The sequence below is a fragment of the Oryza sativa genome, chromosome 4 (genome assembly GCF_034140825.1).
Source record: "Oryza sativa Japonica Group chromosome 4, ASM3414082v1".
In the NCBI taxonomy this organism is placed as follows: Eukaryota; Viridiplantae; Streptophyta; class Magnoliopsida; order Poales; family Poaceae; genus Oryza; species Oryza sativa.
This window is the reverse complement of record NC_089038.1, coordinates 26,588,265-26,605,426: the sequence shown is the minus strand read 5'-3', so window position 1 is coordinate 26,605,426 and position 17,162 is coordinate 26,588,265. Positions and strand designations below refer to the sequence as shown.

The following is a 17,162-nucleotide window of genomic DNA, read 5'->3' as shown; positions in this document are numbered from 1 at the left end:
AATGGTTTTAGAAAGATGAGTTTCGCTTTTAAAACTCTGTTGCAACATACGGGTATTTAGCTAGTTGGTTATAACTTATAAGTATATAGACATTTCACATACTACAGCATGTAGTGCGCGCTATATAGATTTATCAATTTATTTATTTAAAGATGTGTATCTCTTATGACTCAAAAATAACTTTGAGTGATATGATTTCGTAGTTTGGTATTTAAATAGAAATAAAGTCTAAATTTAACTCTATTTTTAGTTAGATCTAAATTTAACTCATTAGGGCTACAACTTCAGCTCGCTTCACTCTATTCTTCGTAATGTGAATCTGTTTGTTTACTCCAGTTTCAAAAAAGATGAAGCTGAAGTTGAAGTTGTGCCAAATAGACCCATCCACTCTGGATACTCTAAATTCTCTACACTCTGGGTGCGATCGTTTCAGTAGTGGCGGTGGACAGTTTAGCCGCACGCAAAACGAGAAATGCGACTAGCATATGATTAATTAAGTATTAATATATAATTTTTTTATGAATAAATTTGTTGGATTTGTTTTAACAATTTCTTTATAGAAAGTTTGCGCACGACATATACCGTTTAGCAATTTTAAAAGCGTGCTAACGGAAAACGAGGAGAATCTAATCCTATAAGCTGAAAAGAGCGCACCCTCTGTTGCAGACTTGCAGGTGATCTATGGCCCAGCTGCCACCGGCCCGGCTGCGTTGCCTGGCGTGCACTCCATCCGGCCTTTTCACCAAAACGCAAGCGTCCGCGGCCCGTTCACCCCTTGTTCAAGCACAGCTCGGGTAAATAAACTGACTTATGGTGTTCTTCCTTTGTTGACACATTCAACAGATTCTAAAGAAGCGATACTCAAAGCAGGAATAGATAGATCCGGAAGAACCTAGGAGGAAAACATCGAAGTACTTTTTCATATAGAGTGCATACAGTTTTTTGGTACCATATGCACACAGCTCGCATATATACATACAGACACATACAAAGTTAACATGAAAAGCACACCTGGAAGAAACATTGAGCAAACAATTATGCAGCATAGCTCAGGAATTACAGAAGCTGAAGATGATCAAGAAGCTAGCTGACGCAGAAAGCCAGAAACCGAGGATAAACTAGCTCTGGCAGGCAAACGAACAGCTAGCTGATCATTAACAGCGAGCTGACCGGAGGCCCTCTCTGATATCGATATATCTACACTTCAATGCCTCCGGTCATGCATCCAGCGGCGGCGGCGTCTAGCCGCGGAAGGAGGAGGAAGAGCCGAGCTTGGCGGCGCTGGCCCTCAGGACGTACTGGTGGTAGGCGGCGGCGATGGCGGCGCCGATGAGGGGCCCCACCCAGAAGATCCACTACAACAACATGAACAAGCTATGTTAGTGACAGTACTACTTCAAGTCATCTCAGTTAATAAAAGAGCGAGTTAAATTGCTCCTGATTATATTATTAATTGTTGATTAGTGTATGTACAGTTGTACTTTGTACACCAAGCTACCATTAGCTAGCCGATGGAGTAGTTTAATTTTGAGCTTCTTTAGGTATGTCTGAGGGTAGTTGCACTGTAGTGGGTTGCTTTCTGAAGTTGCTCTGCAGGTGGGGTTGCTAAATTTTAAGAACTTCATGACTTAATTATCAGTCGGTGATGACATCTGCTGAGCTTAATTAAAGCCTTATCCCGAGCCTTTCGGTATAATAGTATATCTACTGTCTGCTATACATGTGTGGACTTTGCGGCTCAGAAGAGCCGCAAAGTTATGCTTATAATTTAAGCTTGTGATTGCTAATCGATTGTCATGTAAGTAGACCATTGGTAGACTGTAAAAAAAATGGAAAATAGGAGGCAAAGTAGTGTGGCACGTACGTGGTCATGCCATGCCTTGTGCTGGTTGTAGATCACCGCAGCTCCCAAGCTCCTTGCCGGGTTGATGCCGGTGCCGGTGATCGGGATCGTGGCCAAGTGAACCATGAACACCGCGAACCCAATTGGAAGAGGAGCAAGCACCTGAACAAATCAATTGCATCATGTTAATTATATGAACAAATTCTCGAGACTGTTTCTTCAGATGTTCTGAAATTAATTTCAGTTCAGCTGTTTAGACATTTTGAACCATCAGGAAGCACACACTGCACGCTTATGCAATCAGTTTGGTTAAAGGAGTTACTTTTATTAAAGTTCTTCTAGTTGAACTGTACTCTCTATGCCCTACGTACTCGTAAAGAAAGCCGTTTAGGACAATGTTTAATTCAAATCTTGAGAATATAAATCATGAATAACTCTTAAATTCTTAAGTTTGAAAATGTAAAAATTGTGTGAATAAATTTGTCTTAAAAATACTTATATATATATATATATATATATATATATATATATATATATATATATATATATATATATATATATATATATATATATATATATATATATAAAACTTTTCAATAAATATTTTTATAGAAACAAGAAGTTAAAATTATGTTTTGGAGTCCGTACGGAGAGAGTATGAAACTAACATTATCAACAATTGACCCTAAGGTTCCAGAGAACTAATGAGAAGAATGCCAATGAGAACTGTATATATGTTATCCATCAGACCTTGAAAACGATGGCTCACCTAATGTAATCACGTGTTTAGACTTCTTCAATTGTCCCTATCTAGCGATACCACTTGTTTAATGCTAATTAATCATTTGCTAATTGCCATGCAAGAAGAAGAGCTAACGCGCGAAGTGCTGAGGAGGCAGCATGAACACTTACGGGGACGTGGGAGTCGCGGGCGTTGCGCTTGGGGTCGGTGGCGGAGAAGACGGTGTAGACGAGCACGAAGGTGCCGATGATCTCGGCGGCGAGGCCGGTGCCCTTGGAGTAGCCGTCGCTGAGCTCGTTGGCGCCGCCGCCATAGCGCACGTAGAAGGCGCTCTGGAACCCCTTGACGAGCCCGACGCCGCAGATGGCGCCGAGGCTCTGCGCTACGATGTAGAGCACCGCGCGCACCAGCGACACCTTGCGCGCCAGGAAGAGCCCGAACGTCACCGCCGGGTTGATGTGGCCGCCGGACACGCCGGCGGTGCAGTAGACGAGGATGAAGATCATGCCGCCGAACGCCCACGCGATGCCGAGGATGCCGACGCCGCTGCACGCGGCGTCGGCGGCGTTCGCGCCCGGGTCCGACTGGTGCTTGTACCCGATGACCGTGGCCACCGTGATGTAGAGGAAGAGCAGCGTGGCCACGAACTCGGCGATCACCGCGCGGTACAGGGACCACTTGGTCAGCTCCTCCGCGTCGATCAGCGGCGCCGGCGGCGGGTCGGAGTAGTCCTTCGCCATGTACTCCCCGCCCTCCGCCGCCGCCGCCGCCTCAATGTCCTTCGCCATCTCCGATCACTGTGAGCGCGCTGTGTGTGCTTAGCTTTCTCGCTGCTTGCAGTGGTGTGAGCTGACGAGCTCGGCGAGCCGAGGTATTTATGGGCGGTGTCTAGTGGACTGTACCTAGTAGTAGCTAGCTACTGGCTCGTGACTGGACAGGAAGTGATCAAGTGATTAGTTTGTTTAGAGATTTTGTTAATTAGTGAGAGATAAGCCTGGGGTTTATGGTGAGGGGGATTTCTGGGTTATAATTTTGCCGCCCTCAACCGACTAAAGCCATCATCATTAGGTCATTCCAGAGACAAACTGGTGGCTGTGCATTATACGGGGGCTTGCTTTTAATAATCAGAGGCCAAGTTTAATCCAGCGATATTGTGTGGATGGCTTATGTGTTCAACATTTGGATTTAGCTCTCTGATAAACGTCCCACGATCTCCTGGCTCTCTGCTGTTCTTTACCAACTCAGAGCCCTCCATACAGATGTTGTACACACTTAGTTCAATTCAGTGGTTAGGTTTTAGTGTTTTAAGCGATTAAGGTTTGGCCCTTTAGTGTATAGGTAACAGGTTTCGTTTGTTTAGAACTTACAACACCTTGTTTAGTTGGCTTCAGACCTTCAGTTCGCTTGAATATCTGCTGAAATGGAGAAATTTACATTTCAGTATTATATACAGGTTTTGCATGCACGTCCCGGAATTCTGGGAAGCCATTGCTACCCATTGGCTAGCTGCATGCTTGTGTTTTTCATACTTCTGGCGAATCATTAGTCACCACGAATATTAGGCGGAATGTTTTCGTATTATTGCCATTTGTCTGGCAGCGAGAATCATTAGTCATTGCTTGATCAGCAGTTTGGTTGCTAATAATAAGAAGGACAACGAATCATCGATCTATCATGCATCCTGCGTGTGTACATCGCAAGAACCACCAACTAATCAAGATTGTTATCAGAAAGCTTGATTAGTTGCAACCTAAATATCCCATGATGTGCCAGCATTGGCTGTATCTAGGGATGGCAACGGGTCGGGTCGGGCACGGGTAGAGCAAAACCATGCCCGACCCGAGATCCAAGTGCCCGTGCCCAATCCACGCCCGCAAAGCCTATCGGGCAAAACCCCATACCCGTGCTCATGCCCGTCGGGCACGGGCATGCCCGACGGGTACCCATCGGGCTTGCTTGCCGTGCGCCGCCATGTCGTCAACCACCGCCACGCCGCCGGTCGCCGCCATGCACAATCGCGTCGCCGCCTCGCCGGCCTCCGCCCGCGCCGCCGTGTCGCCAGCCGCGCCCCTGCCGTGTGCCGCCATGCCACAGTCGCCGCCTGTGCGCAGCCACTTCGCCGGCCTCCACCCGCGCCGCCTTGTCGCCAGCCGCCGCCCGCGCTGATGCGCTGCCGCGTCGCCAGCTGCCGGGCGATGGTGGATGAGGAGGCTGGCGGCGATGAGGAAGCGAGGAAGCGAAGCTCGACGGCGGTGATGAGTCGGACTCCCGCCGCCACCGCTGACGCGCCACTCACCGCCTGAGTCCGCCTCGGCCGCGTCGCCCTCAGAGCCATCGCCGTCGCCCGCTTCCACCGTCGTCCTTAGAGCCAGCCTGCGCCGCCACCAAGATTGGAATAGGAGAGGGGAGTGGGGAACAGGAGAGGGGATTGGAATAGGTTAGGGTTTCTAGTATATATTAGTGGGCCAAATGGGCAAAAAAAAAAAAGGGGTACGAGGAATAAGAGATGGGCCAAAATTAGCTCATACATATATACCGGGTCGGATATATATTACCCACGGGCAAAAAACAATACCCACCTCTTGCCTACGATGTTCTCGGGTCTCGGGCGGGCGTGCCCACAGGCAAAATATTACACCCATGCCCGTGCCCATCGGTCCGGGTATCCGCGTACCCAGACCCGTGGGCAAAATTGCCATCCCTAGCTGTATCCCTCCTTTCTCTGAATTATCAAAGGCAAAAGTACACAAATTTGTAAGCCTGGTTGAATTAATTACGTCTTGCCATGAGGTCAGGCGAGCCTGTCTGAACCATACGGCCGGATTAAATTTGTGGTGCAAAAGCGGTTCGTTGCAACGAGCGTTGCATCACTACACTACAGTTCAGACTTTAGAGAACCTTTTCCTTTCCTTACCAAAAATTGGAGGATGCAAAAGTTCAAACTGCAACGTGAAAATAAAATCTCTCGCGAATTGCAACTTGCGAGGCTAGAACCTTCTGCAGTTTTGCTACGCTTTCACATGAAAGCAATGCGATTGCTTGTTCCTGACAAAACGCTTTGCCACTCTCTTTCGAGGACCGTCCACTCTCATCCATGGATGCCGTTATTTCGCTCATGAATGGAACAGTTTCAAGCCGCCCTTTCGTCCATGAAGACAACAACAGCACAAAACAGAAAGCGAAGATCCATTATTAATCTCCCTCCCCAATTCCATCTCCCAGGTCGCTTCCTGAGCCATCGCTTCTCCGCGATTGCATGTTGACGCATGCAGTTCGTGCTGGACTCCTGGATGGACAAGTGGATGCACTGCAGCCATTAGATTACAATATGCGAAAAAAATGAAACAATGACCGACCAGGCTAATAGTGACGCTGAGCCCTATAATTTACGCCTTTATGGTTGAAACGAGCTGGACGGCTCGAGTCCTATTCACTCCAAATATTTTTGATGGGTTTCTACAACTGCCTAGCAGGCTGGCATTGCAGGACAGGAAGTTCTTTTTCCTTTCATTTTTGTCAAAACAAAGAACATGAAATCCTTTTTCGCATACAGACAAAGAGACGACTCTGCACGCTATCCATCCAAGGGGTCTGTGTCTAACAATTCAACAAAATTCGTAGCAATCAGAACTAGGGAAAATTATGAACCACCATTAGGCATGTCCAGACAGGTTGCAGACTTGCAGTTGCAGAACGTAGCATAAAGAGAACATTCTGTAAAAGGAGGTCCCGCGAAAAATGTGTAAAAATAAGATGGATTGCGTATATGATGATCTGCACCTGGAAGGTCCAGATATAAAGGAGTAATAGTGTAATACAAATTAGAAAAACAAGTATATATTTTAAAACATATTAGATTCTTTACATAACAATTGGGATGTCGGAGCAACGGATATGTTAAGCTGACTTAAGTTGAAGAATATGGGAGAACTGTCACCTTAGCCAGCTAACAACCAAGTAATCTCAGATCAATGGAACCGATTCAACAAAGCATATCCCCTTCGAAGAATGCCAATCTGATCTTAAGCATAAAAATTCAACTAAAAAACAACACAATCTCCAGCAAAAAGCAATTTCTTGTATTAAAACAATCAACGTGCAATCAAAACCCAACACAAAATGGGTGATAAAAATGCTGGATTGCTGGTAATAACAGTAGATTTCAAAACTATACAGGTTTCCCGTGTTGCAAATTGACACTGAAGCACTTCGCCTAAGTTCAATTTTCAACACAACAAACCCGTAATATTTCAGTAGCGATATTGAAATGGAGCAACTCTGTGGAATACCTTTTACTCCAAAATCCGCCTTCAAATAGCTGAAGTTGAACAATAACAACAAAAGGAAAACAATATAAGGATCAGCAGGATAATGGCTTAATGACAACTTTTACTCTTACGGGAAATCGATCTTTCTTTCTTTTCCCCCAAGGCCATGTATTGTTTGCCCCATAGTTGAGTGGATTTGATCATTTCCCCTAAAGGTTGATTAGAAACTAGATGATGCATGTCCATCACTCTATTATATCATGCAGACCTAAATAAAATAAAATAAACCACATTTTTATACATCGATATCCTGTTCAGACCCAACTATGACGGAACACGCATGCAAATCACTATCCCATTCTGGCACACCTGCAAATCACGGCAATGGATAGGCAACATATGTGATGAAATTAGCAACTCACCGTGGTTGTACCCATGCAGCCTTCCAAGAGACCCAGAACTCGCCTCTTCTCATCCTGGACAAGTGGACATATGGCAATACTAACATACCAAAGAACTCAACACCCTCTCAGGAAAACTTTATCGACATCCCATAGACTTGCAGATCTAAAAATAAAGGCACATGGTGACATGTTAATGACTGGATTCTTGAAACAACTATATCTACACCCCTAGGCACTACAGTGCCATGTGAAGGACAAGCTAATAGCACAAAAACTATGAGATCTTCCAAATGAAACAAATGTTTGATTTGCTCTTCTACATTTTATGCCCTTTTAATTGTTGGACTTGAATCCACACATCAGCATGTACTCTCACCGTTTGATTTCATTTAATCCTCGATTCAGGCGAGAGGCGTCTATGACAGGAAGCGCAGATGCTGATGCCAACGAACGCACCAAGGACAGTCCAACCACTTGATTTGATCTTGTTCATCACGCTGCTACGTTTCAGAGAATAGGCGGTTCATACCACTACTGTCAATACTTTTAGGCAGCCTGTCAGATATTTTGAAAGGGTAAATTTCACAAATTTATAGAACATGACAAAGTGTAACACAACCACATGCATTACATTTGTTTGGATAAATTCCTCATTCTGAAATTTTGCCCATTCCCCTTTACTTCTTTGCACATGAACAAGGTGAGCAGTCAACCAATGTAAAACGCCGTCTTTTAGTAAAGGTTGCTCAAGCCAGGCTAATCTCTATACTGGTATTCTGCCACATCAGCCAACACATATGGTAAGACAGACAAGGCCAAATGGCAGAATTCATGCCTTTTTGGGTCGATTGGGTGCAAAGAAGGGCACTTAACTGTAGCAACCATGCCCATATGAAGGCAACTATGCCAAGATGTGGCAAGATTGTTCCAAGTTAGCACCAACAGGGAGACAAGATGGTGTTTTATGTTAAAAGGTTAAGTTTCAATCTAAATATGTGTGTTGAAATATAAAACATGGTTTCGTTAGCTATATGAGCTCTGCCTGGAGGAAGAGGAGGTGCACAACAATGCCCCTGCCAATGGTGAGGAGCTTCTCAACGACAACGCAGCAAAGCAGGGTGGCATAGTTTGAATAAACGTCTTACAGTGACCAGAGGTCAGCATTTTGTTTGGTCCACAATCGCCAAGCTGGAGCTAGGAGAGATGAGACACAAAAAGGAAATTTTGACATGAGGTTTGCCTTTTGTCCTCTTTTTTCTCTCATTCACACTCTAGTTTTCAATCGACAGACAAAACCAACACCAAAAAATTCAATATTTGACCAAATACAAATGGTAACATACAGTACTAAGTAAAGCCTAGGTTGTCGGGCTGCAAAAGTAACACATGTGGTAACAAAAGCAAGGTCATATGAGGCTACCAACAGAACAGGCATACCATAGATAGTCAGTGTGTCCATGAAACACATAAATAAGTAATCAAGCAACACATCCACAGAAAATATTTGGAGTTTCATGAACCAATCAGCTCATCCAAAAGCTTAAGGTGTAGAGAGAGGTGGGAATACAACTCTACTTCAACAGATGCATGCAATCATAGGCGCATTGATCATTAAGTAAACCAAAATAGATCATTCTGTTTTTTTTAAAGGTTCTCATTGGGATTTTTTTTTTTTTTTTGGAGTCAACCCACAAAAGGCCCCAAAAAAGTCCCCGACTCTAATTATGTAAATCCTCCCTGGTAGACACGTCATGAATAGAAACATTAGCTATTGATTTCTATAGGATGGAAGTGCATCAAACAGTGGTAACAGTAGACATAACCTGTTGTAGTTTTACTCAATGCTACTGAATCTTTAACAATTCAAGAGGTTTGTTGTTCCAGAGAAACACTAAAGAAGATAATCTAGGTTCAACGAAGAAGAAACAGTACCATCTTGTGCAATGTGTGATCAGTACTGACCACATGTTTCTGTTTTCCAACATGCCTTTCTCAAAGAGTGATCAAAAGCATTTGGAGAAGCTATATAGCAGGGGTAACTTGGTAAGGGAAAAAAGATGACACGCAGTACACCACATCTTGAACTCGAGTCCATAATATGCCAAAATTAGAAGGCAATCCTTAAAATTCTACAGAGTTCAGACTAAGAAGTGTCAAGCCATGATGGAGTGGGATAGCATTTCTCTTCTGCATATCTATGGAGTTTTGCAAAACCCAAACAGGCTAAAGTGAACAACATTATGTTTTATCTCGACTATGTTGTACCAGGAATCAAAGATTTGAGCAAAGAAGATTGAATCACATTTTACTTGGCTTAAACACTAAGAAGCCCACGACACCTACAATGATGGAAGTGATCAGAGAGAAAAAGGTTAAGCACAAAACACATCTGTAAGGCCATTGTAATTTGGGACAAGGGACTCACTCAATAATTAGATGAGGGGAGACCACAGCCTAGACATATAGCCAATGTGTAATAGTTAGGTCCTGGAAGATAGACGATAGTCAATGCAATGTGTCCATCTGCAATCAGGACTTATGGGTTGCATCAACTTTAGTGCGAGGGCACATAAGTCTGTAAACCCCGACAGCCACCACAAGATATCTATCTTAAAGTGGGGTGAGTAGTGTAGACATCGACAAGGAGTTGTTGTAAGAGAAGTGCATGTCCGCTAGATAACCCAAGATATGAGTTGTTGTGATAGAAGTGCATGTCCGCTAGATACCCAAGATATGAGTTAGGAGTTCTTCCTCCATTGAAGAGCACCAAACAGCTACATTTCCATACAACATCACTATGAATCCTATTGTAAAGGAAGATGGAATCATAGATGTCCAGTGTCTTCCAAAGGGGCAAGGAAAGTTATCAAAATGCATAAAAGTAGCGCACATAAATAGTCAGTGGAATAGTCATTTTTAGTGGCCTTGTGCACCGTGCCAAGAAAAGGTACTCCAATATTAACAAGACAAGGAGAGCAAGACAGCCAAGAGGAACAAGGAATTGGCTCATGCAAGAACATAGGGAACCAAACTAGTAGTCCAGGATAAAACCTCCAATTCCAAGTAGCTTAATTGCAAGTCATGAGGACTAATTAGTGAATGTCATAAGGTCAAGATAATTGGTGAATTCACGCAACTGATGACATTCACTCCAAGTAGCTTACTAGCAAGTCATGAGGACTTATTAGTGAATGGCATAAGGTCAAGATGATAGATGAATTCATGCAATTCATGGCATTCACTGACACAGCCAAAAACACCCATATGAAAGAAGGCATACCTATTATGATTAAATTGGTGATGTATAGCTAACACCGCTTTGGCCTTCTAGCAATATGGTCATATGTGTGGTGCTTGCCAACCTTATCAAATGTGCGCTTCATATTATCAATGGTTGACTGAGGTAACTCAATTCCCATGTCAAGCATTTCATCAGTATATTTCTTCACCTCAGCAAACCTGCCAAAATCAAGCAACCCAACTATTAGTTCTCTGGCTGACTCATCAGCCGGAGTAATCTGGTGCTCCACAATGCAGTGCCACACATCGATTGCTGCTGACGGGTTAAACTCCTTAGAGAACATGCTGATAGCAGCAGCACAATTGGTTGGGGAGGGCAGCTGCTCGTTCTTGCTCATCTCTGCGAGGAAAGCCTCAGCCTCACGAGCCTTGCGCTGCTTGATGAGCCCTTCAAGTATGGCATTGTACGTGATAAAATCTGCAAAGACGCCATTGAAGGGCATTTCGTCGAGCATGCGGAGGGCGTAGTCGGTATCACCAACACTGCAACAGAGGTCGATCATGGCATTGTACATGGGGAGGTTTGGTACAAGGCCAGCATCCGAGATCATCATTTGCCAAATGGCCAAAGAGTTCGCATAGTCGCGCTTGCGGACGACAAGGTCGATTGCCCTGGCGAAGAACTTGAGCCCCGGGAGGCAGCCCTTGGACCGCATCACCTGAAGGAACTTGAGCGCCTCGCCGAATTGATCCCCGCGCACAAGCGTGGAGAGGAAGGCGTCGTACGCGGGCATGTTGCCGGCGTCCCAGCCGACGCGGACAATCATCTCGCCGAAGGTGCTCTTGGCGCGCTGGGCGTTCCCCTCTTTCTCCCACGCCTCGAGGAGAATCCCGAAGGTGTCCGCGTCGGGCGCGACGGTGGCCTTGGTGCGCTCGAACAGGTCCTGCGCCGCCTGCGCGCGGCCCTCCCCGCGGCACATGGCGGAGAGGAGGGAGTTGAGGGCGACGGCGTCCGGCTCCACGCCGTACTTCCCCATGACGTCGAAGGCCTCGACGGCCTTCCTGAGGTTGCCGCTGGCGCAGTAGGAGGAGAAGATGGAGGCGAAGGTGGCGACGGTGACGAGGCCGCCGCCCTCCTTGTTCATGGTGCGGACGGCGTCCCACATGGGCTCCTCCATGTCGGCCTTGCCGAGGATGTCGACGAGGAGGTTCCAGGCGTAGCCGGTGTGCTTCACCGACCGGCCCGACCAGACGAAGAAGCGGACGGCGGATTTGGGGCGGGAGTAGCAGACGCGGGACCTGAGCACCTGCTCCGCGACCTCCGCCGTCGGGCCGATGCCGCAGGAGGAGAGCTCCGCTTCCGCATCCCCCGGCTGGACCCGGCCGAGGATCTCCAGGAACGCCTCCGCGCGCGGCGAATCCTCCTCGCCGTCCGGCCGCCCCTCCTCCGTCGCCGCGCTCATCGGCGACAAGCGAAGGGATTAGGATTTAGGAAAAGTGAAATTGCTTCGGGATTGAACTGCTTCCGATTCTCTGATGAATCTCTCGAACAGCATTGACTGGAGGGTTGTTGGAGATGAGTTTCCGCGGTGTCCTCTTGCCGTGTGTAGCGTATTTGGGCCTACAAAACAAAACCTCGCGGATTTTGGGAGAAAACGAGCATTAGATTGGCCCAACAGAGAAGAAGGCTCATTCTAGGCTGTTGCGGAACATTTGGGCCGAGAAAAATTTTTGTGAGCCCAACTCTAGCAAGGCCGAATACATCATATCGGTATAGGCAAATTTGTGTGCTATACTAGTGTAGGGACGAGTACGTACCGAGTTCGGCAAGACACTGCTTTTAGTTGACCACTGTTGCGTCCTTCAGCTGCCCATTAGCCCATACGATGAATTGATGATCATTGATCAGAAGTACTCCAAAAGGATGGCGTGAATCACCGTTAGCCTTTCCACGTTTCACAAAAGGATGATCCATATATTATGGACAGTATCACAGTGGCGTATGCTACATTAGCCTTCTGAGTCCTGATCGAGATAACCCGCGTCAGGATGGCTAGCTATACTATACGCGTATTTAAAAACCAGCTATACGTACCTTACAATGAAAATTCAGTCTGCGATGTCTACTGTACGCACCACACACGGTGCACACGATCGGAGGCTGCCAGAGACGACGATGTCATCTGTCGAGCAGTCCAGTACGCATACGGTATTGACTTCACCATCTAGCTACCGCTTTTTATCCGGAACAGCGCAGTGATAGCGAATTGGAAGGAGACCCAGGAATGCAAGCAAAACCGGTAGACCAACTGAACTGACCGGCCAAAATACCCTGCACTGCGCACCTGACCATGCATCCCCTCTACCTCTTGACGCCCACTGCGAGGCAGATGGGAATGAAGGTCGAATATGACAGCTACTCGTAATGCAAGTATATAACCTGCACGCCAGAACCAGGAGCGTATGATCGGTACAAGTCATATCCTTTCACATTAGAATTTAGAAACGTAATTAAGTATGAACCGTTTTTTTTTTTTTAAAAAAAGACCAAGCTCGTACGTTAATCCTCTCATAGTTTCAGGCCATATATATGCCACAATTGATGGATATGACAGCCGCTTCTTTGCAACGAATCGATCGATGTACGCATCGACGACACAAATTCACACCAGTATTTCGTCTGTCCAAACATCGCGCATCGGTGTGGGTCATTGCGTGTATATACAGATACAAACACGGTCCGATACTACCACTGGTGGAGAAGGTGGAGAAAGTGTTTCTAGTCCCGGTTCGTAACCCCAAACCGGGACTAAAGATCGAGCTGACCTTTTTTTTTTCATGGCCCTATTGCTGCATGGTTAAAATATATATATATATATATATATATATATATATATATATATATATATATATATATATATATATATATATATATATATATATATATATATATATATATATATATATATATATATATATGACGACTCTTTCGTACACCCAGGTGTATGCACTCCCTCTTATTAGTGGATGATCCATTAGCATTCAAATTAACCAGGAAAAAGAATAAAATTATTAATTTCCAAAACACCGTATGCATGTGGCCGCTAGCCCAGCGGATTTGGTGCAAATTTGAACGAGGGCGTTGGTATGCATTTGCTTTCAAATTTGATAACGTGCCTTAGTTATACTCTCTTTTCTAGTAAGCAACAGTATATACTGTTTTTAGGCTAGTATATACACTCTTTGTAGTGATGAGCAGTAGTATATATATACTAGTTTTTTTTTTATTAGCAGTACATGGTAAGGATTACCTTATATTTTTGTTGTAGCAGTGTATACTTATTTTTCTTAGCAGTCGTATATACTTACTTCAGAATCAACTAGTATATATACTGATTATTTCTTTTTTTAATGGTACGTGCAGTATATACTGTTGGAACGACTGAATGAGTAGTATAAACTGATTTTTCTTGGAATGAGTATATACTGATTTTTTTGGAACGAGTGAGTATATACTGAATTTTTTTTGGGAATGATTAGAGAAATCCGATTATAAACATTGTAGTATATACTTTTTCCCACTTAGTAGTAGTAGTATAAACTTTACTCGTTTTACTTAATTATAGCAGCACATACTAATTTTCTTTTGGTTCAGTATATACTGATTTATTCTCCGAAAGAGTATGTACTGATTTCTTTCCCAAAGTATATATATGAATGTACATATGTACATGCTTTCTGCATACTCTAGTAGCAATGTAGTATATATAGTATGTTCACATACTCTTATAAGTATATACTGTTTACTGTTTATTGGAACAGTATGTACTGTTTTGTTACAAGTATATGCTACTTATTCCTTTGAACAGTATATACTGTTTTCTTGAATTTTCTGGCCAGTATATACTACATTAGTATTGACGGAGCATATACTAGTTTTTTCTTAATTTGGTCAGTATATGCTGCTATACTTTTGTTCGGTCACTATATACTGCATCTCATCGCTAAAGGAGATAATACTGCTTTCTTGTTTGCTCAGTATCTGCATATACTACTCTTTTTGTTTCTTCAGTATATATATGATGCATATACGGCTTAAATAAGTATATACACTATTTCTTAGATTTAGTAGTATGTACCACTATTACTTAGATAAGCCATATATTGCTTTTCATGTGTGCAGTATTATATGCTTTTTCACGAGCAAAATTTAGAAGTATGATACAAAATTCATCTACAAATACAAAAAACAAGAGGTATATATGAGCTCATGCTCACAGGATTCAGAATCAACTAGTCGATCGAAAAATAGAGAAAAAGAAATAAGAGGTAGATATATATGCTGCTGAAAAATTCAGAATCTATTCAGTTCTCTGGGAGGTTGGAACAAATGCCTTACGTGTCGCCTCTGATTTTTGGCAGATCGATATTAGCTCTGAACCTGAAATCAAATAACCATAGACATGGTGCAGTACACGTTTCTACCGGACGTTGTGGCCGTGATTCATTGACTAGACACCATCGTCCATCGAGGATCCGTGTGAGCAGCTGCCATCGTTGGACAGTTTGCCTCCAGGTTATGGCCGGAAGCCCGGAAACCTCTGCCATGATTGATACGGTTCTCGTACGCCTGGCTCACTGCGAAAGGGGGAAAGGATAGCAGAGATTTAGAAGCGACCATGAATCAGAATATCTGGAATCAGAATATATATCTAGCAGTCAGACTTCAAGGATTGGTACCAACAATGAGGACGATCGGCCTATGAACCACCACGCCGTCGTCGCCGGATTGCCTGTAGCCACCGCACCTCGCATCGTGGCCGAATCACCGATGGATCGTGCCGGCGTCGCGGCCGAATCGCCGATGGATCGCGCCATGGCCGCACGCCGCCGCGTCTGTATGGCGAGAGATATGTGTCGCTTTAGTGAGAAAAAATCGGCGATGGTTAGTTAAATTATCCCTGGATAATTATGGATTAAATCTTATTCAAAATATTAACGGGCCAGTGTAGCTATACCCGTTAGGGGGAGGTTCGATCGGGTAGATCGCTAGTTGAATGGATGGACGGTGGATGGGAGCAGGTGTACGTACTCCCAGGTATATAGAATATATATATATATATATATATATATATATATATATATATGACCAAAATACTCCCTCCATTTTTTAATAGATGACGCCATTGACTTTTTCTCACATGTTTGACCATTTGTCTTATTCAAAAAATTTATGTAATTATAATTTATTTTGCTATGAGTTGTTTTATCACTCATAGTACTTTAAGTGTGATTTATATCTTATACATTTGCATAAAATTTTTGAATAAGACGAATGGTCAAATATGTAATAAAAAGTCAACGGCGTTATCTATTAAAAAACGAGGGTAGTATATATTTACATTAAAGAAAATGTGTACATGCATATAGAAAAAATAGACATGTATTAATTACAATCCATTATGATGTCCTAGCTAGCTACGATTTCAACGTAGTAGTAGTCGTTATCTCAAAAGCTAAGGACCTATGAATTGTATTTCCGTCGTAGTAGAATTCACCCTTGGGATCAAGGATTTGTTCGTTGATGAATCCCATGAGTTGTTCTTGAACCGCCGCGATAAATTCCTTGTGTGTGATCAGGTTATTCCTCATGCGAATAAACTATATGAATGTATGAAATTAATTAGTAATTAAACAACAAATCGATACGTACGCAATGAAATTTTGAATTTATTTGTACGTACATCGAGCTCTCTTGTGGTGATGATTTGGTCTGCAAGGCAGTGGCAATACTTGCACACGTAGTAGCCGCACAAGTTAGTTCCCTGCTTTTGCTTTGCGCGCTATAAATAAATGACAAACGGCGAGAGATCTAATTAATATACACTTGTATGTATTTGAATTGGAGATCGAATATAAATGTAGAGCATGTGTACTCACAAGAAAATTGAACTTCCGCCTAAGTCTTTCTCTCCATTTGCCGCGGACCAAATGACGGAACCGATACCAAGCCCTACATGGAGTTTAAAGCTATGATTCGTAGTAGCAATTAATTATAACAAGATTCGTAATTAACATAGGAACTTATGACAGTACCTATCTATAAGTTCGAAAACCTTGTCAAACGTAGACTCTTTTTTATCCATTGAGTCATATACGTTGACGGTGCAGGCCTCCAAGTCGAAGAGTAAAAGGACCCAGTGGAATCTGCAATGTGCGTGGGATGCATTACATATGAAACACTTAGCATGTTCGTACGGGAATGAAATTTGGTATAGGAAGACAGTAAAAACTAACTCTGTGTTGTACGGCAATAGTATGAACGTCTTGTAATGCTGCGCCTTCAGGAGATGGACGAGATTGTCCTCTGTAGCTTACGGATACTGGTCGAGCATTGCGACGTTTACTTTCCGAGGGTCGATGAATCCAGTATCGAAAACCCCCCGCCGTCGGGCCCTTTGAATCTCCATTCTACAACGATAAAGGGAAGTATATATTATATATAGTCTACTTATATAGAAGGACCTAATTAATTAAAGGAAACGTAATAAGAAATCTAACTAAACGATACTTACAAAATCCAGCAACTCATAATAGAGACGTCGAGGGTGTCCAGCTGGTATAGTTCGTAGATACCCTTACAATTGATCCAGAGAATGTCATCT

General features: G+C 43.7%; 2 protein-coding genes and 1 long non-coding RNA gene across 12 annotated transcripts; all 3 read right to left on the bottom strand.

The window, feature by feature from the left end:
- Positions 1-880: 880 nt before the first annotated feature.
- LOC4336424 (probable aquaporin PIP2-3) lies at positions 881-3,429 on the bottom strand. The gene is made up of 3 exons (NM_001419671.1): positions 2,756-3,429; positions 1,865-2,005; positions 881-1,355 (listed from the first exon to the last, which is right to left on the bottom strand). The coding sequence occupies exons 1-3, from the start codon at positions 3,371-3,373 to the stop codon at positions 1,242-1,244; spliced, it is 873 nt and encodes a 290-aa protein (NP_001406600.1). The 5' UTR covers positions 3,374-3,429; the 3' UTR covers positions 881-1,241.
- Positions 3,430-5,473: 2,044 nt separating this feature from the next.
- Positions 5,474-12,007, bottom strand: LOC4336423 (pentatricopeptide repeat-containing protein At3g22670, mitochondrial). 10 transcript variants are annotated; one of them, XR_010740968.1, is made up of 4 exons: positions 10,538-12,007; positions 7,634-7,812; positions 7,276-7,420; positions 6,403-6,903 (listed from the first exon to the last, which is right to left on the bottom strand). XR_010740968.1 is itself a non-coding variant. In XM_066309995.1 (3 exons), exons 1-2 carry the CDS (start codon positions 11,958-11,960, stop codon positions 10,566-10,568), a joined length of 1,311 nt encoding a protein of 436 aa, XP_066166092.1. In that variant the 5' UTR covers positions 11,961-12,007; the 3' UTR covers positions 7,381-7,812; positions 10,538-10,565. The 10 variants fall into 10 exon arrangements, 5 of the variants coding, with proteins under 5 accessions (XP_025880292.1, XP_015636185.1, XP_015636184.1 ...); XR_010740969.1 differs by having other exon boundaries at positions 6,854-6,903; positions 7,276-7,329; XR_010740971.1 differs by lacking the exon at positions 6,403-6,903 and having other exon boundaries at positions 7,381-7,420; positions 10,538-10,716; positions 10,801-12,007.
- A 2,654-nt stretch (positions 12,008-14,661) lies between these two features.
- Positions 14,662-15,429, bottom strand: LOC107280720 (uncharacterized). The gene is made up of 2 exons (XR_001545274.3): positions 15,238-15,429; positions 14,662-15,135 (listed from the first exon to the last, which is right to left on the bottom strand). It is a non-coding gene; the product is annotated as an uncharacterized lncRNA (long non-coding RNA).
- Positions 15,430-17,162: the final 1,733 nt, after the last annotated feature.